Source organism: Nothobranchius furzeri, chromosome 1 (genome assembly GCF_043380555.1).
Source record: "Nothobranchius furzeri strain GRZ-AD chromosome 1, NfurGRZ-RIMD1, whole genome shotgun sequence".
In the NCBI taxonomy this organism is placed as follows: Eukaryota; Metazoa; Chordata; class Actinopteri; order Cyprinodontiformes; family Nothobranchiidae; genus Nothobranchius; species Nothobranchius furzeri.
The window spans coordinates 38,659,739-38,681,876 of NC_091741.1; the positions used below are offsets into that span (position 1 = coordinate 38,659,739).

The 22,138-nt window shown below is 48.7% G+C and overlaps 1 protein-coding gene across 1 annotated transcript in view; it reads right to left on the minus strand.

Moving 5' to 3' along the window:
- Positions 1-22,138, minus strand: part of LOC107386826 (thyrotropin-releasing hormone-degrading ectoenzyme) — a 203,809-nt gene that overhangs the window by 62,597 nt on the left and 119,074 nt on the right. Inside the window, exons 9-10 of the mRNA XM_015961451.3 lie at positions 14,387-14,452; positions 13,746-13,924 (exon numbers count right to left, since the gene is read on the minus strand). Of these exons, the coding sequence (XP_015816937.3) occupies positions 13,746-13,924; positions 14,387-14,452 (245 nt within the window). The remainder of the gene's footprint in view (positions 1-13,745; positions 13,925-14,386; positions 14,453-22,138) is intronic.

A 22,138-nucleotide genomic window follows, 5' to 3' on the forward strand; every position in this document is an offset into this window, starting at 1 on the left:
CGGGGCGGTGGTGTGTAGTCGGGGCGGTGGTGTGTAGTCGGGGCGGGGGGCAGTGGTGTGTAGTCGAGGTGGTGTGTAGTCGAGGTGGTGTGTAGTCGAGGTGGTGTGTAGTCGGGGCGGTGGTGTGTAGTCGGGGCGGTGGTGTGTAGTCGGGGCGGGGGGCAGTGGTGTGTAGTCGAGGTGGTGTGTAGTCGAGGTGGTGTGTAGTCGAGGTGGTGTGTAGTCGGGGCGGTGGTGTGTAGTCGAGGTGGTGTGTAGTCGGGGCGGTGGTGTGTAGTCGGGGAGTTGGTGTGTAGTCGAGGTGGTGTGTAGTCGGGGCATTGGTGTGTAGTCGAGGTGGTGTGTAGTCGGGGAGTTGGTGTGTAGTCGAGGTGGTGTGTAGTCGGGGAGGTGGTGTGTAGTCGAGGTGGTGTGTAGTCGAGGTTGTGTGTAGTCGGGCAGTTGGTGTGTAGTTGAGGTGGTGTGTAGTCGAGGTGGTGTGTAGTAGGGGCGGTGGTGAGGTGGTGTGTAGTCGAGGTGGTGTGTAGTCGAGGTGGTGTGTAGTCGAGGTGGTGTGTAGTCGGGGCGGTGGTGTGTAGTCGAGGTGGTGTGTAGTCGAGGTGGTGTGTAGTCGAGGTGGTGTGTAGTCGGGGCGGTGGTGTGTAGTCGAGGTGGTGTGTAGTCGAGGTGGTGTGTAGTCAGGGCATTGGTGTGTAGTCGAGGTGGTGTGTAGTCGGGGAGTTGGTGTGTAGTCGAGGTGGTGTGTAGTCGGGGAGGTGGTGTGTAGTCGAGGTGGTGTGTAGTCGAGGTTGTGTGTAGTCGGGCAGTTGGTGTGTAGTTGAGGTGGTGTGTAGTCGAGGTGGTGTGTAGTCGGGGCGGTGGTGTGTAGTCGAGGTGGTGTGTAGTCGAGGTGGTGTGTAGTCGAGGTGGTGTGTAGTCGGGGCGGTGGTGTGTAGTCGAGGTGGTGTGTAGTCGAGGTGGTGTGTAGTCGAGGCGTTGGTGTGTAGTCGAGGTGGTGTGTAGTCGAGGTGGTGTGTAGTTGAGGTGGTGTGTAGTCAGGGCATTGGTGTGTAGTCGAGGTGGTGTGTAGTCGAGGTGGTGTGTAGTCGGGGCGGTGGTGTGTAGTCGAGGTGGTGTGTAGTCGAGGCGGTGGTGTGTAGTCGAGGTGGTGTGTAGTCGAGGTGGTGTGTAGTCGAGGCGTTGGTGTGTAGTCGAGGTGGTGTGTAGTCGGGGCGGTGGTGTGTAGTCGAGGTGGTGTGTAGTCGAGGCGGTGGTGTGTAGTCGAGGTGGTGTGTAGTCGAGGTGGTGTGTAGTCGAGGCGTTGGTGTGTAGTCGAGGTGGTGTGTAGTCGAGGTGGTGTGTAGTCGAGGTGGTGTGTAGTTGAGGTGGTGTGTAGTCAGGGCATTGGTGTGTAGTCGAGGTGGTGTGTAGTCGAGGTGGTGTGTAGTCGGGGCGGTGGTGTGTAGTCGAGGTGGTGTGTAGTCGGGGTGTTGGTGTGTAGTCGAGGTGGTGTGTAGTTGAGGTGGTGTGTAGTCGAGGTGGTGTGTAGTCGAGGTGGTGTGTAGTCGAGGTGGTGTGTAGTTGAGGTGGTGTGTAGTCAGGGCATTGGTGTGTAGTTGAGGTGGTGTGTAGTCGGGCAGTTGGTGTGTAGTCGGGGCGGTGGTGTGTAGTCGAGGTGGTGTGTAGTCGGGGAGTTGGTGTGTAGTCGAGGTGGTGTGTAGTCGAGGTGGTGTGTAGTCGGGCAGTTGGTGTGTAGTTGAGGTTGTGTGTAGTCGAGGTTGTGTGTAGTCGGGCAGTTGGTGTGTAGTCGAGGTGGTGTGTAGACGAGGTGGTGTGTAGTCGGGGCGGTGGTGTGTAGTCGAGGTGGTGTGTAGTCGAGGTGGTGTGTAGTCGGGGCTGTGGTGTGTAGTCGAGGTGGTGTGTAGTCGGGGCAGTTGGTGTGTAGTCGAGGTGGTGTGTAGTCGAGGTGGTGTGTAGTCGAGGTGGTGTGTAGTCGAGGTGGTGTGTAGTCGAGGTGGTGTGTAGTCGGGGCGGTGGTGTGTAGTCGAGGTGGTGTGTAGTCGAGGCGGTGGTGTGTAGTCGAGGTGGTGTGTAGTCGAGGTGGTGTGTAGTCGAGGCGTTGGTGTGTAGTCGAGGTGGTGTGTAGTCGAGGTGGTGTGTAGTCGAGGTGGTGTGTAGTTGAGGTGGTGTGTAGTCAGGGCATTGGTGTGTAGTCGAGGTGGTGTGTAGTCGAGGTGGTGTGTAGTCGGGGTGTTGGTGTGTAGTCGAGGTGGTGTGTAGTTGAGGTGGTGTGTAGTCGAGGTGGTGTGTAGTCGAGGTGGTGTGTAGTCGAGGTGGTGTGTAGTTGAGGTGGTGTGTAGTCAGGGCATTGGTGTGTAGTGGAGGTGGTGTGTAGTCGGGCAGTTGGTGTGTAGTCGGGGCGGTGGTGTGTAGTCGAGGTGGTGTGTAGTCGGGCAGTTGGTGTGTAGTTGAGGTTGTGTGTAGTCGAGGTTGTGTGTAGTCGGGCAGTTGGTGTGTAGTCGAGGTGGTGTGTAGACGAGGTGGTGTGTAGTCGGGGCGGTGGTGTGTAGTCGAGGTGGTGTGTAGTCGAGGTGGTGTGTAGTCGGGGCTGTGGTGTGTAGTCGAGGTGGTGTGTAGTCGGGGCAGTTGGTGTGTAGTCGAGGTGGTGTGTAGTCGAGGTGGTGTGTAGTCGCGGTGGTGTGTAGTCGAGGTGGTGTGTAGTCGGGGCTGTGGTGTGTAGTCGAGGTGGTGTGTAGTCGGGGCAGTTGGTGTGTAGTCGAGGTGGTGTGTAGTCGAGGTGGTGTGTAGTCGGGGCTGTGGTGTGTAGTCGAGGTGGTGTGTAGTCGAGGTGGTGTGTAGTCGGGGCTGTGGTGTGTAGTCGAGGTGGTGTGTAGTCGAGGTGGTGTGTAGTCGGGGCTGTGGTGTGTAGTCGAGGTGGTGTGTAGTCGGGGCGGTGGTGTGTAGTCGAGGTGGTGTGTAGTCGGGGCTGTGGTGTGTAGTCGAGGTGGTGTGTAGTCGGGGCGGTGGTGTGTAGTCGAGGTTGTGTGTAGTCGAGGGTGTGTGTAGTCGGGGCGGTGTGTAGTCGAGGTGGTGTGTAGTCGAGGTGGTGTGTAGTCGGGGCGGTGGTGTGTAGTCGGGGTGGTGTGTAGTCAAGGTGGTGTGTAGTCGGGGCGGTGTGTAGTCGAGGTGGTGTGTAGTCGGGGCGGTGGTGTGTAGTCGAGGTGGTGTGTAGTCGGGGCTGTGGTGTGTAGTCGAGGTGGTGTGTAGTCGGGGCGGTGGTGTGTAGTCGAGGTTGTGTGTAGTCGAGGGTGTGTGTAGTCGGGGCGGTGTGTAGTCGAGGTGGTGTGTAGTCGAGGTGGTGTGTAGTCGGGGCGGTGGTGTGTAGTCGGGGTGGTGTGTAGTCAAGGTGGTGTGTAGTCGGGGCGGTGTGTAGTCGAGGTGGTGTGTAGTCGAGGTGGTGTGTAGTCGAGGTTGTGTGTAGTCGAGGTGGTGTGTAGTCGAGGTGGTGTGTAGTCGAGGTGGTGTGTAGTCGAGGTGGTGTGTAGTCGGGGCCAGCGAGGCCTTCTCCCATTCACTACGCTTCCAGCAGGACGACACATCAGCGCTACGATGAAAGCCTCGGCCATTCATCCCGGCTGACGATTTACTAATACAACCATTTTCCGTTTCATAACAAGTCATGATGCGATTTGAAATGATTGAGTTTCATCAGTGTTTGTGAGAACTTTGATGAACACATATCATACTGTACATTTTTGAATACTGCAATAATCTCTTGAAGTAATTTGAATGCAAAACGAAACATTTTCAACCATGATGTCAGTAAAGCAGCTTCAGAAAATCATTAGGAATTATTCTGAAACACCACAAACATCAGAGGATATTTGTAGATATTGTAATGAACCGTGTGGGACTATTGCGAGAGCTGTTGTAGCCTAATGGAAGTGAATGCTGGACATGTGGGTTAATCTCAGCAGCTTGGTGGACTTCTCTGATAAACGTCCGTCTGTCTGGTGTAGATCTGCACAAACGTTACAATAATATTAGGAATTATCCTGAATGACCTCGCTCAAAGCTTCCGTTGCACAGATCGATAAGAACACGCTGCTGCAGGGACCTGCCAGGATTAGAGAACGTGTCACCGACACCATGAGGGCAAAATGTCAACAGTCTGCAGTTTGTGGTTTTCAGGAAGTTTCTTTTACTTTGGCAAGTTGAGAGGAAGCTTGTTGATCAAAATGCCCGACGGTGGTTGGTTTTTCTAATTGTAGCAGCTTCAGATACTGATGGTACATTCAATGTGCCTTGATAAAACAGGACATAGCAGATAAACTATGAAGTAATACATGTAACCGTTGGTTTTACCTGACGACAGACACACAAGTTAGTAATTAGCCGTCGATATTTGATGCTCTCTGAAGCTACCGGTGCAGTCGCACCTCGATCGTACATGGATAACGGTGAATTTAGATGGTACACCTGCACTGAAGCCCAGGTACAGAACACATTTCACACATGCATGCACACTCACTCACACACAGACACACACACACACACACATACGCACACATGCACATACGCACACGCACGTACATGTGCGCACACGCAAGTGCGCACACACACGCACGCACACACTCATGCATGCACACACACACACACATGCACGCACACACGCATGTGCACACATGCACACACGCGCACACACACACATGCACTCACACACACACATGCGCACACATTAATGCACTCGCACACTCACACAAACGTACACACACATGCACACACACGAACACACACACACACACACACATGCACACACGCGCATGCGCGCACACACACACATGCACTCACACACACACATGCGCACACATTAATGCACTCGCACACTCACACAAACGTACACACACATGCACACACACGAACACACACACACACACACACACATGCATGCACACTCACACACAAACACGCGCATGTACGCACACATGCATGCACACGCACTCTCTCTCACACACACACACATCCACGCACACACACACGCATGCACACTCACACATACGCACGCATGCACACGCACACTCACTCACACATGCACGTACTCACACACACACAAAATAATACATTTCTGCTTCAACTGAGATTTTCTTCGGTTCTATTAGAATTGTTTTTAATTAAAGTCATTTTGACCAAATAGATTCATATCTTAGAGTGGACTCTAATTAGATGCTGAAAACAACCAGCTTTACAGGCTGAAATCAATTAGAGATATGTGTGTGTGTGTGTGTGTGTGTGTGTGCGTGCGCACGTGCGTGTGTGTGCGTATGTGTGTGTGTGTTAGGGCCAACTAAAACACCAGTTTCCATTCCTCTAACAGTTATTTGCTGCTGCAGGCGGTGGAGCATCGATTCTGCTGCCATGCAGCCAAATGTTTAATCTGATATTTGTATCAGTGTGACTGACAGGAAGAAAACTCAATCATTCACTCAAACTCTCAAACACACACAGCTGGGACAGCTGAATGTGTTCATATCAATATTAATGTGACTTCATGGTTGATTAATCAAAAGCAGGAAGTCAAGCGAAAAGCAGCAGGGCTCTAGAAGCTCCTCCTCCTCAGTCATCTAGGACATCATCATCCTGATGATGTCATTAAAAAACAACTGGATTCTTCTGGTTATCTCTTATCTAAGAAGCTTCTTCAGTTCGGTTCAGTGGGTTGGGAGGAGGAGGCTTACAGGTCCAGCTGCTGCAGAACCAGCCCAAACCACCAACCCTCTGCCACCGTGCTGACAGCTAGCATCAGTTGTGAGTGCTGCAGTGTATTATGGGTAATCATCTTCATTTGTGCTTGGTTCAGATCGAACTTGGAGAAGAGCTGCCGGGATCACCTTCTTCATTCTTTATGTCATGACCTTTGACCTCCAGCCTGCTGACTGAAGCATCTAGACATATTTATGCTCTTGGGGCTTTATCCTTATTATTATTTTTAGCATTGACCTCTGACCCCTGGTTAACCAGCTGGAACCCTTTTCAGATTGACGGGCATCAACAACGGCCTCTAAGGTTATCGCTGACGTTCGTTGACACACCCCTGTATGCTCCAGAGCAGAACGATGACCCCTCCTTTACTTTCATAGATGAGCTGATGATGATCAGTTAATCCATAATCTGGTCAAGTAATCCACAATCTGATGGGGCGTCCGAATGTTGAGAAGATGTTCAGCTGCACGGTCTTTCTCATCTACGTTTGATTCGTCTTTAGGAGCTGATAAACTCTCGTTCAGTCGTCTTGTTGTTAAATAAAAGGTAAAGCAGTTTATTAATAGACTTTCTTACAAGTGATCTTAAATGGACCAACGCATAATCCATGTCGGCCTGTTTAGCATCGGAGCGGCTTCAATCCAACACAGACCCTGTTGTTGTCCAGTCAGACGTCTGTTCATGATGAGACTCGTCCCACTCGTGTCGCTGTCTCCAGTGTCTCCTCTGTCAGGTCTGTCTCTCTCCTTTCCTGTCACCTGTTTCGTCTTCAGATGACAGACGTCTGAGGAGGAGAATGTTCTCCACTGCAGAGACTAAATACTTCATCCATAAAGTGCTGCTCTGACAGAGAGAAAGACTCCCCAGCAGACCTGTCTAAAGCGGCGTACGCAGATTAGCTGCCAGGTTATTCGTCTCATAAACATCTGATAAACTTCTTCTTGTCCTCAAGCACAAAGGCAGCTCGAAGGCCTGGTTTTTGATCCGTTATCGTGTGACACCGGTCCAGCTGGGACCTGGACCCATCTGCAGCAAACAGAAAGGTGTGATTTAAAGCAGGAGGACGGCGGACGCCTCGTTAGAGCTGCTGGATAAAAGCCTGCTGAACGGCCTCAAAGCCTCCAACGCGGCTGACAAAAAGACAGAAAATTGCTCTTTGTTGATCCATGGCAACAATATCCTGCTGCAGCAGCTTCAACACTTATTGCGGCATAAAGCCGAGCGACGCAGCGCAGATCCTCCAGGGAGGCGTTCGTCAAACACTCCAGAGTTTACACAACAGTCCGGGAAAACGGATTCATCGGCTATTAGATCGGATTTTATTCTGGTCGTCAGTCAGAGGAGAAGAACTCGGATTAGGTCTGAAACCCGACAAACCCTAGACCCCAGACGGGTTCAGGTGGGAGACCTCTGAGTCCAGGATGGGGGATAAGAAAGGATAATGGAGAAAAATAAATAAGAGGAGAGGGAGAAGATAAGAGGTGAAAGAGAGAAGGCAGAACAAAAAGGAGAAGAGGACAAGAAGACAGAGAGGAGGAGAAAAGGAGGAGGGAAGAAGAGGAGGGCATTGTGAAAGTTCTGTAGGGAAACGGATCAGAACCAGAAAGAAATGTAACAGAAAAAAGACACAAAAAGAGGAAAGAAGAAGCGAACAACAGGTAAAACCGCTGCTGAAGTATTGATGGAGAAGAAAGTGGGTCGATAAAACAGAGAAGAGAATAAAGTCTAAAGGTTGTGAAGGACGTGAATAAAACATCATGTGAATAAAATATGAATGACACATAAATGATGGAACCAAGGTAAGACTGGAAACGGCCGTTTTCTCTGGGAAATAAAAAAGAGCTTCCAGAGACGGATCCGCAGCTTAGAGTGGCGTGAACACTAAACGTTTCACGATGATCCTTCAAGTGCTAAAGGACTGAACGGAGACCAGACGGGCCCGAGGCCGCGGTAGTCACAAAGCGCATCCGCTTCAATCTGCTGAGTCACTGTAACCGTGCTAACAGGGTGTTTTTAAAAAGCCTACACAGACTAGAACAAATCTGCTGACTCAATGAAGTTGTTAGCTTGTTAGCAGTAGCTCCAGTGGTCCTTGTTTGTGTTTTCTTTTTTAAAATAAATGAGATGATTTTCTATAAATGCCCTGTGTGTGAAATCATGATAAAAGCACCATGCAGTTCAGAGAAAGTATTCACGCTACGGTGGCCCAGTCATGAGTTTGAACGTATAATCAGTTTGCAATCTCTCCAGCCTAACCCACGCAAAGCTTATGACTACTTTAATTATGACTGTTTATCAGACTACCAGTCATGAAGGAAGCAAGGTAGTTGTGTTAGACCTTGAAGCGGTCACGGTTCACACACGGAGGAGGTGTGATGTCAGCCGGGAGGTCTGGTGTTGTAAAAGATATTGTTCCCCTAAAATAGTCTCCCTGGGCTGCCACCTTACTGTGGTGGAGGGGTTTGAGTGTCTCAATGATCCTAAGCGCTAAGTTGTCTGAGACTTTATGCCTCTGGTAGGGTCACCCATGGCAAACAGGTCCTAGGTGAGGGATCAGACAAAGAGCGGCCCGAAGACCTCTTATGATGAATTATATAAATGGAAACTGTGTTCCCTCGCCCGGACGTGGGTCACCGGGAACCCCTCTGGAGCCAGGCCTGGAGGTGGGGCACGTTGGCGAGCGCCTGGTTGCCGGGCTTTCACCCATGGAGCCCGGCCGGGCACAGCCCGAAGAAGAAACGTGGGTCCCCCATCCCATGGGCTCACCACTCGTGGGAGGGGCCAAAGGGGTCGGGTGCAGTGTGTGACAGGTGGTAGTCGAGGGCGGGGACCTTGGCGGTCTGATCCTCGGCTACAGAAGCTGGCTCTTGGCACATGGAATGTCACCTCTCTTGTGGGGAAGGAGCCTGAGTTGGTGTTTGAGGTTGAGAGGTTCCGACTAGATATAGTCGGACTCACCTCAACGCATGGGTCTGGCTCTGGAACCAGTTTCCTTGAGAGGGGTTGGACTTTCTACCACTCTGGAGTTGTTCCACTGAGAGGCGCCGAGCAGAGGTGGGCATACTAGTTTCCCCCCATCTTGGTGCCTGTACGTTGGGGTTTACCCCAATGAACGAGAGGGTAGCGTCCTTCCGCCCACGTGTGGGGGGACAGGTTCTGACTGTGGTCTGTGCTTATGCACCAAACTACAGTTCAGACTACCCACCATTTTTGGAGACCTTGGAGGGGGTGCTGGAAAGCACTCCTTCCTGTGACTCCCTCGTTCTGTTGGGGGACTTTAATGCTCATGTGGGCAACAACAGCGAGACCTGGAGAGGTGTGGTTGGGAGGAACGACCCCCCTGATCTGAATTTGAGTGGTGTTTTGTTATTGGACTTCTGTGCCAGTCACGGATTGTCCATAATGAACACCATGTTCAGATATAAAGGTGTCCATATGTGCTCTTGGCACCAGGATACCTTAGGCCGCAGCTCGATGATTGACTTTGTTGTTGTTTCATCTGAATTGCGGCCACATGTCTTGGACACTCGGGTGAAGAGAGGGGCGGAATTGTCAACTGACCACTACCTGGTGGTGAGTTGGCTCAGATGGTGGGGGAGGATGCCGGTCAGACCAGGCAGGCCCAAATGTTTTGCGAGGGTCTGCTGGGAACGTCTGGCAGAGTCTCCTGTCAGAAGGAGCTTCAATTCCCACCTGGGAGGCGGGGACATTGAGTCTGAATGGACCCTGTTCCGTGCCTCCATTGTTGAGGTGGCCGACCGGAGCTGTGGTCGCAGGATCGTCGGTGCCTGTCGTGGTGGCAACCCCCGAACTCGCTGGTGGACACCGGTTGTTAGGGATGCTGTCAAGCTGAAGAAAGAGTCCTATCAGGTCTTTTTGGCCTGTTGGGACTCCAGAGGCAGCTGACGGGTACCGGCATTCCAAGCGGAAAGCGGCTCGGGTGGTCGCCAAGGCAAAAACCCGGGCATGGGAGGAGTTCGGTGAGACCATGGAGCAAGACTTCCGTACGACTTCGAGGAGATTCTGGTCCACCATCCGGCGCCTCAGGGTGGGGTGGGGGGTGGGGGGGCAATCTGCAAGATCGCGTGGACATCGGGGGCAGTCCCACAGGACTGGCAGACCGGGGTGCTGGTCCCCTTATTTAAAAAGGGGACCGCAGGGTGTGTTCCAACTACAGGGGAATCACACTCCTGAGCCTTCCTGGTAAGGTCTATTCAGGGGTTCTGGTGAGGAGGGTCCATCGGATTGTTGAACCTCAGATTCAGGAGGAGCAATGTGGTTTTCGTCCTGGCCGTGGAACACTGGACCAGCTCTATACCCTTAGGGGGATCCTGGAGGGTGCGTGGGAATTTGCCCAACCAGTCTACATGTGTTTTGTGGATTTGGAGAAGGCATTTGACTGCGTCCCTCGGGGGGCCCTGTGGGGGGTACTCCGGGAGTATGGGGTACCAGGCCCTCTGATATGGGCTGTTAGGTCCCTGTATGACTGGTGTCAGAGCTTGGTCTGCATTGCCGGCAGTAAGTCGGGCTCGTTCCCAGTGAGAGTTGGACTCCGCCAAGGCTGCCCTTTTTCACTGATTCTATTCCTAACCTTTATGGACAGGATTTCTAGGTGCAGCCAAGGTGTGGAGGGCATCCGGTTTGGTGGCTCGAGGATCAGGTCTCTGCTTTTTGCAGATGATGTGGTCCTGTTGGCTTCATAAGAACGTGATCTTCAGCTTTCGCTGGAGCGATTCACAGCCGAGTGTGAAGCAGCTGGGATGAGGATCAGCTCCTCTAAATCTGAGACCATGGTCTTCATTCGGAAAATGATAGAATGCCTTCTCCAGGCCAGGGATGAGGTCCTGCACCAAGTGGAGGAGTTTAAGTATCTCGGTGTCTTGTTCACAAGTGAAGGAAACCTGGAGCGTGAGATTGATAGGTGTATTGGTGCTGCATCTGCAGTGATGCGGGCGTTGTACCGGTCTGTCGTGGTGAAGAGAGAGCTGAGTCAGAAGGCGAAGCTCTCGATTTACCAGTCGATCTACGTTCCTACCCTCACCTATGGTCATGAGCTTTGGGTAGTGACCGAAAGAACGAGATCGCAGATACAAGCGGCCAAAATGAGTTTTCTCTGAAGAGTGACTGGGCTCTCCCTTAGAGATAGGGTGAGAAGCTCGGTCATCCAGGAGGGGCTCGGAGTAGACCCGCTGATCCTCCACATCGATTGGAGCCACTTGAGGTGGCTCGGGCATCTGGTCAGGATGCCTCATGGACGCCTCCCTGGTGAGGTTTTCTGGACGCGTCCAACCGGGAGGACACCTAAAAGTAGGCCCAGGACACGGTGGTGGGACTATGTCTCTCATCTGGCCAGGGAACGCCTTGGGATTCCCCGGAGGAGCTGGCCCAAGTAGCTGGGGAGAGGGAAGTCTGGGGCTCTCACCTTAGGCTACTTCCCCCGCGACCCGACTCCGGATAAGCGGATGAAAATGGAAATGGAATAAATATTCTGTCCCTCGTGTCGGGAAGTCACTCTTCAGGCTATCTTCACCACATTTGTGATAAACCTTTAGGGGAAAATTATGAAATGTAATGTAATAATGTCACACTTGTGATGTTTGTATATCTATTTGTCCTCCTAAAAACAATAAAAAATAATTTTGGAAATTTATGTAAAATGTCATCTCACTCAGTTGAACCATCTTTTATTTTAGGTTGTTTAGTCCTCATAATGGACAATAAGTTCTGTGAATTAGGAAATATTTGCTCTTGACTGCCTAAAGCCTGCTGCACACGAGAGCAATCTGCTGAGCAAACAGCCTCGAATGACCGTTTGCTCAGCAGATGCCTCGCTGTGTGCGTCTGATTTTCACTGAGTTTTTCCGCCTCACGAGACGCTGAACCGAAAATCTGACCAGTCAGATATTTTCCCCCTCACAGGGGGTAGAAACTCACCGTGCGCGCTACTGAGCTGCTGGCTGAGCTGAAATATTCTAGTGGCCAATCAAAGCGTGTTCTCAGCTCACATGACCCCAAGATGTATTCAGATGCAGGGCCCTGCCCCATCTGCGTGTCTGAAACATAAAGAAAATGCTACCTTGTGGATCGATGGGCCCACAGTTTCCACTACCCTCTCGAAGGAACCGGGTGGCGGTACTGCCGGAAGGATTCTGGGTCTTCCAGGCGCATCTCTTGGAGTAAATTGGCATAAACTCTTTGCCTGGCCAATCTTTCAAGCCACCGTACCATACTCTCCTAACCTTGAAACGCCGGTGGCGGCGGCGCTTCATCAACAAAAAAGTAGATGCACTTCCTCCATTTCCAGCTCTGTCTCAGTTTTGTTTATTTTCTGACATGCAGACAGGGGGCTGTAATCTTGGGGTCATGTGAGTGGAGAACACAATTTGATTGGCCACTAGAATAGTTCAGCTCAGCCGGCAGCTCAGTAGTGTGCACACGGCGAGTTTTTACCCGCGTGAGGCGGAAAATATCTAACTGGTCAGTTATTTGGTTCAGCATCTTGTGAAGTGTAAATCTCTGTGAAAATCAGGCACACACAGCAAGCTATCTGCTGAGCAAACAGCCATTCGAGGCCGTTTGCTCAGCAGATTGCTCTCGTGTGCGGCAGGCATAAGAGAAACGTAATATTTTAGGGGAACATAATTTCCCACAACACCTGTTTCATGTGGATCACGGTGCGTTTGATGTAAACAAACTGGCTGCCGCTACCAGCTTATATGGATATGGGGCGATAGCTGGCTGCTTGTTAGCTACGACTGGTGAAGGGGGGTTGGCGAGCCGGGGACACGCTGTGGAGATCAAGTAAACAATGCTGACTTAGCCACCAGCTAATCGTGGCTCACGGCTGTCGTGGTGGAGATGGGCGTCACTAGCTGCTTGTTAGCCATGGCTAGAGCCGGGAAGATGCTGTGTATGCTGCAGGTAAACTCCCACAAATTACCAGCCAAAGGAGACCCAAGTCTAAAGTTAACGTTTGAGAAGAAGCCCTCGGAGAAGGACGTCATCTCTGTAACGCTTGGAGAACTACATTGTAGTTAGTAAAGTGTAGGAAGGCTTGGGGAAGAGAGCGGACCTGAGTAGAAGTACTTTGGAATATATTGGGACCGGATCGGGAGTTCTGGTACGAAGAAAAGACGAATGAGCAACTTGAGATGAGTTTGGGAGTTTGGGAGTCAGAGACAAATCTGAGGCTGGTGTCCAGCTAATAGCGGGAGGGGATCTGAACATATGCGGCTACCTAGTGTTGGACATGATGACGACCAGACGGTTTCATTGATTATTATTCAAACTAACAAGTACAACAACGGTGTAGCTAGTCTCCTCTACTTCGTGTTAGCTGAATTAGACTCCATGCTTCCAGGGCGTACTGCTGCCCTCTGCTGTTTCTTTCAGGTTACAGTCATCGTGCAAATGCTTAACGCGGAGCTCGTATGTCCCTAAACAGCTACTGTATTTTAAGATGGTGGATGACCATGGAGCGTCGACCACAGTTCATGTATTTAAAAATGTAAAATTTTAAGCTGAGAGGATTGATGGTGAGAAATATTAATGAAAAAGGACAAGTTAATGAACTGGAAACAGAATTTATAGTAAACAGGTGAAGACTTTACACACTGGGGCTTTAAGCTAGCTAAAAGCAATACTCGAGTTTAGGTAGAAAAAAGGGAATGAAATGTCCTTCAAATGTCCAGCCATGCTAGCATCTCTAACTAGCTACCATTAGCTAACAGACTTTATGTCTTAGCTAAATTAATCCAGTGAAAAGGTTTTAATAAAACTTTGCCTATCTGTGTTTAGCTTGTGAACAGGTGAATTTGAGCCCATTTGGAGATAGAGAGCAGAGTTATCGGTCATGTTAGCGGTCACGGCTAACAGCAACTGAGGTGAATGATAACCTTAAGCAGACATTTCCTAAAAGTCTCTTTAATGTTGTTTAGTTATATCTGACACAACGAAAACGAGTAAAATATTTAAAATACATTTTGATTTGATGTGAAAAGTCTAACCTGATGTTTTTCCTGACTTCCTCTCCATACAGGAAGTGCTCCTGGCTGACGGTGATGTAATGAGTCGGCAGCTGCTCTGATTGGTTCTTGCTGATGGTGACAACAGGGTATCCCATCTGTAAAGTCCACCTGTCCATCATGTCACCGATGTCAATGTCCCGCCCATCTGAACGCATCGCCTGAAGGAACCAGCAGACAGACGTGAGCCTAAATGATCGAGCCTCAGGTTCCGCTGCTCGTTAGCGATACAGGAAATCGTTAGCCAACATCTTCAGGAGTTTCAGGTAATTAGAGGTCTGACGGGCTACCAACTAATCAAAGAGCAGTTTCAGTGGAAAATAAGCTTCATTTAACAGGATTACTTCAGAATACTTCTTCTCTGTTAGACAAATAAGAAAGCCGAGGCGAGCCGAGGGGAGTGGCTCAGGTTACCATGGCAACAAACATTTTCTGTCTTATTAAAGCAGTTCTAACGAGCATCTCTTCTGCCTTCATTAGGTTCCTTCAATAATTAACAGCTTCACTGATTTGCACTGCTTCTCCATCCTGGAACAATAAAGTCATACGAAGTTCGATTCTGCCGTGCAGCCTGTGGGCCAGGAGGTTGGTAGTTCAAATACCAGAGAAGCAGGTCAGGTTACCTCAGAAAGTTTGCTCCACAGATCGTCTCTGGCCGCGTTGCTGTACATGTGACTCAGGAGATAATCCTGAAAAACAGAAAACAGGAGGATTCTTCATGACCTTTAGAGCACCAAAGGTCAACACAAGGCCAGAGGAGAGGAGCTGCTGAACCACGAGTTTGATGACTGAGTCAGATATGAGACTAAAGGACTGATGTGACAGAAAGATACGTTGCTGCACCAAAATACTCAGACATAAAATAATTGTGCATTCAGCCCTCTGGTGGAGGATCTGAGTTCTGCATGTAGCAAACTCCAGCTTTATCGTCACCCCTAACCCTTTTATATCAACTTTCACTAATAACCAGTTCAGATGTTCCACTTGCCACGTTTTAGTGGGATCCCAAGGTGTTTCCACACTAGTTTAGACATATGAGCCCTCCCTGGGTGGAGTCAGAGGGCTCCTACCATCAGGTCATGCATGAAAATGTTTTTGTGGATCTGGGGGGTCTGGTAATCCAACTCTACTTTTTCCATCTGCCCTATAGTCCAGGTGATGTTTGAGAAGGAATCATGATTCCAGTTACCAGGATGTTCCTGCTTCACCGGAAACAAACAAATGTGTCACTGTGGTGAATCTGGATCATGCCACAGTCTGTGGATCTGATCCGGCACAACCAGGCTGCAGAGCCTGAACTCACCTAGGTGAAGATTTTAATACTAGTTTCCAGCTTCACTGGGAAAAAGCTGGTTTGAACCACCTGGGGCCTCATTTATAAAGCCTGCTTACAAACCAAACAGGGTCAGGAAACTGCGTAAGCCATTCTCTACGCAAACATGATTTATAAAGAGGAACTTGATGAGAACTTTAAAGCAGCAATCCACTAATCTGTGATATTCTGTGCTGTGGTACAATGTAGGCAAGCCCCGCCCCCTGTCCCGTATGACCCCATGGAATTGGAACTGGGGGTGTTTCTCAATGCCAAGGAACCTCACCTTGATGTCTTGGCCCAGCCCTGGTTGCCTAGGAGATACGTCATCGAGAGCCGCCAAGACACGTTCCAATGTTCATGTTCTACCTAGGAGTGTTCTCCGTTTGTTAGCCGTTTAGCTAGCTGAGCGAGGATACACGGGAGGTGTCTTGTAGCCTAGCCTTGGTCAAAAATTACCCGGAATACACCGCGGTATTTTCAAAAGGACGGCGGATCAGAAGCCGGCAGCTACTTCGGGGACAATTTCAAGTTTAAAAGTAAGTCAACTAATTTAAAATGTTTTTTTAGATCCAAAGAAGTTATCTATGGTTGGTTAGTAGCTTAGTAGTTGCAGCTTCGGTGGCTAGCGGGTAGTAACTCACTTATATATTTAATTTAATAAACATATACACAATTTAAAAAGTAAAAGGCTCGTTATATATTTATATTGAAACTTATACATATAAAATATAACGTTATCTCCCGTGTTATGTGACGTTATGTGATCATCGTCGAGGCAACGGTGGCACAGGAGTTAAGTGCTCGCCCCGTAATCGGAAGGTTGCAGGTTCAAGCCCCACTCAGTCTGTCACTGTCGTTGTGTCCTTGGGCAAGACACTTAACCCACGTTGCCTGCTGGTGGCGGTCGTAGGGACCGGTGGCGCCAGTGCTTGGCAGCCTCGCCTCTGTCAGTGCGCCCCAGGGCAGCTGTGGCTACATCGTAGCTCATCCCCACCAGTGTGTGAATGGGTGTGTGAATGGGTGAATGACTGATTGTGTTGTAAAGCGTCTTGGGGGGTTCCAGGACTCTAGAAGGCGCTATATCAAATACAGGCCATTTGCCGTGGAAGCCGCGGTCACGTGATGCAAGTCTGTTCCATTTAACCGTTTTCTCTGACCAAAGAAGGACCGTGTCCTCGTAAGCAAGGCGCCTGGCCTCGCAAGACATCGCCTCGCAAGTCAGGCACCTTGACATTGAGAAACACCCCGAGTGCCTGTCAGCCTTAGCCAATAGCGTTAGACATCTGCTTCCATACAGATGTCACAACCACAGAGAATGACGGTTATTAAAACAAACACGACTTTCAGCCTCTCGGATTGAGCGTCCTACATTCTCCGTCCCTCTGTCCGTGTTCATCCCTCCAAGGTCGGGTTACGAAGGTAACATCCAGGGGCTAAGCCAAGAGATCTGACTCTCCAGCTCCTCCTCGAGGATCCTAAGGTGTTCCCAGACCAATGACCAGAAAGCCTTAAAGCAACACCAAAAAGGTTTAAACTACTTCCCATTGGACAGCTCTCTGCTGACCAGAAACAGCACTTCACAGTTTCGTGGTGAAGGCAGGTACACTAGTGGGAGATCTCTAACTGCTTTATGGCTTAGGGGTTAAGACGCTCTCAAGGCTGGAGGCCTCCTAATCACCCCAGCTCACTCCTTTCCATGAGAAGGAGCAGCAGCTCTACGCTGAATAACAATCCTCGGTCCCGTTTGATTTGGACCAGAATCCCGACCCAGCCAAAAAGAAAAAAAGATAGGAAATGGCATCAGAAGATGACAGAAAGCAGCACAAGTGTCAAAACAACAAGGGTCATCAGCTGTTTGTTTGTTTACTTTAAACGTTAAAACCTGATAAACTAATTTATATTTTAAAACTCCAGTTTTTAAAAAGGAACATTTTATTTTCTGATGATCGTCGTGATGCTTAAAGGCCAGAAGTGGTTTGATGTGGGTTTATGAGTCTGATGGATCAGGAGGGCTAGCTGTTAGGGTTAGCTGCGTGTCAGATCCTGTCTCACAGTCTTCATACAGACATCTGCAGGACGAGCATGCTAGTGAGGACTAAAGGTTGTGTAGCAACACCTCCCAGCTTTGTGTCTTCCACACCTGAAAACATAAGCCAGGTGAACTAATGAGTCCTTCTGAGGTCATCAGTGAGTTTCAGAGACGTTCCTGTTGACCCGAGTTGCTGATAAAACAGCTGACTGACCAACTGTGTTTGAAACACGTGCATGTTTCATTTGTGTTTAGCTCCTGCAGCATTCACCGGAACAGAATCAGCGCTATCGGACTGTTTTCACAAAGACTTAAACACGTTTAGAGAACATCGTTTAAACGTGTGATCTGAAAACTGTAGGGGTTTGGACCAGAGTGACCATATTTCCATTTCCAAAAAAGAGGACAGGAGATCTGTGCCCATCGATGACGTCACACCAGGGCTGGGCGATACGGCCTAAAATCAATATCACGATAAATTGAGGATTTAACCTCGATAACGATAAATGGACGATAACTACGGGGATGCACAGAGACACAAGTTGTCCACTAGATGGGGCTGTCACGTGTTACGTTGAGTCACATTTTTACCTGACTGAAGGTGGTCCAGCTTCTTAAAGGGACATGATTGTTGCCAACCTACACACATCTGTTCATTTTTCATTATCAACGGGTGCTCCGTTTTGCCTTGGCCCCCAAAATGTCTTGAGACGGCCCTGGCTGTGTGACTGAGTGTTGAAGGTGATCTGAAGTGCATCAGATGTATAAATATTACACGTGTATCACTTATTGTTTTATACAGGTAAAAACGTGTTTTTACCTGTTTACTTTGTTTTCTTGTTCTTATTGAGCTATTTTCCTCTCCGTCTCTCATCTTCCTGCATCGCCTCTAAACTCTCCAGAAAAACTGCTGCCTGGATTCTTACTTTTTCACCTCATCAGTGTGTGTGTGTGTGTGTGTGTGTGTGTCTGCTCTGTCTTCTCGATCCCCAGTAAGTCGTGGAGGATGGCTGCTTATACTGAGCCAGGATTCTCTGGAGGTTTCTTCCTGCTAAAAGGGAGTTTTCCTCTCCACTGTCGCTGCATGCTTGCTTAGTATGAGGATTGCTGTAAAGTCACTGACACTCGTCAGTGACTTGATGCAATTTGCTGGGTTCCTTATATAGGAAACATTATTTCTGATTGGCTTAATGAACTGTGAATTGGAATGTTTATTATGTGAAGTGCCTTGAGACGACTCTTGTCGTGATTTGGCGCTATATAAATAAACTTGAATTGAATTGAATCAGTTACTTTTGAGCAGATCAAAGGGATCTCCTGAGCGCGTCAGGAATGATTAAAAGACGGAGTACCGAAGGATATAAACAGAAATGAACGATCATGTGTTAATAATAACGTTTTGTTGCATCACCTTGAGAATGTATCGTGCGCCGGACGCAGCGGGCGCACCAACGATCAACGCTCTGCGTCCTCTCCTCTCAACAGAACCCCGCTACGCTGAGAGTCCATAAATATTATAATATAGGCAGAAACTGGATCTTTCCCTGAAACATATCTAGCCCCCATAACTCGATCCCTGCTCCTGGATGGAAAACCGGACGTTTTGATCAATGTAGGAACCCCCCTCCCGGACAGAGAGTGAAAAGAGGACGTATGGTCACCCTAGTTTGGACTCAGAACTGGAAGCAGCTTTGAGGGAATTTCAGGGACAACAACGTTCATGAACACTGAAAGGCTTTTAGGGAGAAACACGTCCGAACAGAAGAGTTTAATTTTTTATCTCAGTGACACGACCATGCCATGCCAGGAGATGAGATCAGAAAGCAGGAGGCTCCAGCTAGAACAGCTTTCTGAGCTGATCAACTCAACTCAAAGGCTTCTTCAGAAGCTCCAAAGAGACTTGTTAGGTCTGGTTTGGTCACGTGTCTGTCTTTAGCACCTTCAGGTACCTGTTTTCTCTCACAGCCGTCGACGGAAGGCTGTAAAAGCTTTGACATATGAAAGGATGTCTAGAAGCACAGATGAAACAGCAGGAAGTGGAAGTGAAGCGAGGCGTGCTTGTAGCTGCAGCAGGAGAGCAGCAGCGCTTTACTGGAACAAGACGACATGAAAACCAAACACGAGGTGTTTGTGACTCGGAAACCTTCACAGACGTGAGCAGATGTACCGAACATAGCACGTATACGGAGAGCTGGACCCAAATAACTCCAGCAGCATAATTAAAAGCGAGCAGCTGTCGGTGGTAACGAGCGTCACGTAAAACGGGTTCAAAAATCTGTTAGCAGTAAACGTGAGAATAAAGGTGACAGATTTATGGTGGAGCACTTTCAGGTTTACAGTCTGCTAATGAGGGTTTGTGTCTCCTGTTTCTGAGGATCATCGCCACCTCAGCTGCAGTTTACCTCCACGAGCGTTAATGAGCTTCCTTTAGATTCACATCAACACGCAGGTGAGTCAGAAACAAGAAACGCTTCAAACTAATTAATAAATACGGATTCTTCAGGTTCTTCAGGGAGACGAGGAACAAACCGATGTGATGACATATGATGACAGGTGTCACAGCTGGAGACGTTAGGTCTGCTCCTGCTCAGGTTCTCAAAGGTCCAGGTTCTTAAAGAGCAAGTCACCCCCAAGTAGGGATGGGTACCTTTGACATTTGAATCGATCCGGTACTAATTCCCGGTACCTAGGAATCGACACCGGTACTTAACGGTACCAATTTTAGATACTTTTGAGTGTTTAATATTTTAATTCTCTTTTATAATTAAATATATAATTTTCTCAATATATAACCATATTTGATAAATATCACAATAAATAACATACAACTGTTTGTATTTTAACATCGTCCTTGTAGTTTTATAAGCTGATAATTAAACTGAAGCAAACATCTTTACTGTGAACTAAATTTACTGTGTATCTTCATTCCTTTTGTCATCTTTTTTCATTTGATTTTTCCTACTGGGAAGTTAGAATTTCCGAGGAGAAAGCGAACGCACCATTAGCTGATAACAATGGTGGCAATGGAAGCTAACGTCAAGCTAACGTTATCTTAAACAGTTTATTTAACTGCTGGAGCAGATTAAAACGATGATGCCTCACACTTAGATCGCTGTCACTGGTTTCATCTTCACCCAATCACCCGTCGCATTTAGTAAAGTGAAGCCAAACTTTAGAGCGCAATTCATGTTCTTCTAGTCGGAAATTCGGAGTTCCGAGGAGAAAGCGAACGCACCAATGTCAAGGCGCCTTGTGAGGCGATGTCTTGTAAGGCCAGGCGCCTTGCTTACGAGGACACGGTCCTTCCTTGGTTAAAGAAAACGGTTAAATGGAACAGACTTGCATCACGTGACCGCGGCTTCCACGGTGGTCACGTAACATCACGCGACGCGGCAGATAACGTTATATTTTATACATATTAGTTTCAATATAAATATATAACGAGCCTTTTACTTTTTAAATTGTGTATATGTTTATTAAATTATATATATAAGTGAGTTACTACCCGCTAGCCACCGAAGCTGCAACTACTAAGCAGCTAACCAACCATAGATTCCTTCTTTGGATCTAAAAAAAACATTTTAAATTCAATCAATCAAATCAATCAAAGCTTTATTTATAAAGCGCCTTCCACAACCCTGTCAGGAAGCCCAAGGCGCTGAACATGGTAAACGTGAATGAGTCTTTGGGTGTTTCTCAATGCCAAGGAACCTTGCCTCGATGACTTGGTCCCGCCCCAGTTGCCTAGGAGATACGTCATCAGGAGCTGCCAAGACGTGTTCCAATGTTCATGTTCTACCAAAATTAGTTGACTTACTTTTAAACTTGAAAATTGTCCCCGAAGTAGCTGCCGGCTTCTGATCCGCCATCCTTTTGAAAATACCGCGGTGTATTCTGGGTAATTTTGAACCAAGGCTAGGCTACAAGACACCTCCCGTGTATCTTGCTCAGCTAGCTAAATGGCTAACAAACGGAGAACACACGCCTCGGTGGAACATGAACATTGGAACACGTCTTGGCGGCTCCTGATGACGTATCTCCTAGGCAACTGGGGCGGGACCAAGTCATCGAGGCAAGGTTCCTTGGCATTGAGAAACACCCAAAGACTCATTCACGCTCCTCTGAAGCCACGGTGCTCCTGTAATAAAGCTTTAGGGTCATTTCTCACACCTCTTCATGAGGTCAGTTGGGTTGATGAGAACTAAAGGAACTTCAGAGCTGTACAGATCCATCTTCAGTGGTTATTACGTCGTGCTTACAAGGAAACCTTTTTAGGAAGAACTAACAGGAAGTGCTCTTGGCCTTTCCCTCCGTGATGGTTGGGTTATGCTTGGCTGGTGAGAGTCAGCTTCACATGGAGGCGACCTCCTGTGGAGCCACCCCAGCAGGAGGCGCTGTGAGGGAGCAGTACGTCCTGAATCGGGCAGTCAGATTTAGGCTGTGAAGGTTTTTGTTATTTCTGCTCATTTATTTTTCCCTTTGATGAACGCATGTTCAAATCTTCTGGTAACTTTATTTTCTGCTCTTTTGTTTCTGTTCTCTGGTTTATGCAGTTTTATGTATTTTTATCATTTTTTAAATATTTTTTAATAAGCAGACAAACGGAGCTTCCAGCTGATGTCGGGATTCCCTTCATGTCTCGTTTCAGAGTGGAGCCTCCCACCAGTTCTTCTACGACTTCGAGCTCAGCAAACTAACTGGATTTTATTACGTTTAAAGAGATTTAACTGCTTTTAAGTTTAAGAGAAAACCAAACCCTTGAAGAACTTGAGAGGATTAGAACCATTAACAGGTTCCCTCAGTGTGACGGGGTGACTTACTGGGTCTAAACTGGGCTAGTCCAACTGGTAACCAACAAACCAGTCAACCATCCCATCAGAACCTGATCAAGAACCTTCTAGATGAGACTTCAATCATATTTCTGGAGAAATTCCTTCAAGATAAGTGGAGCTCCTTCAGATGCTCCAATGATCCAAGCCGACACTCCAGCATGGGGACGGAGGTGTCTGACGAGGAGGCCCAGGGCTAACG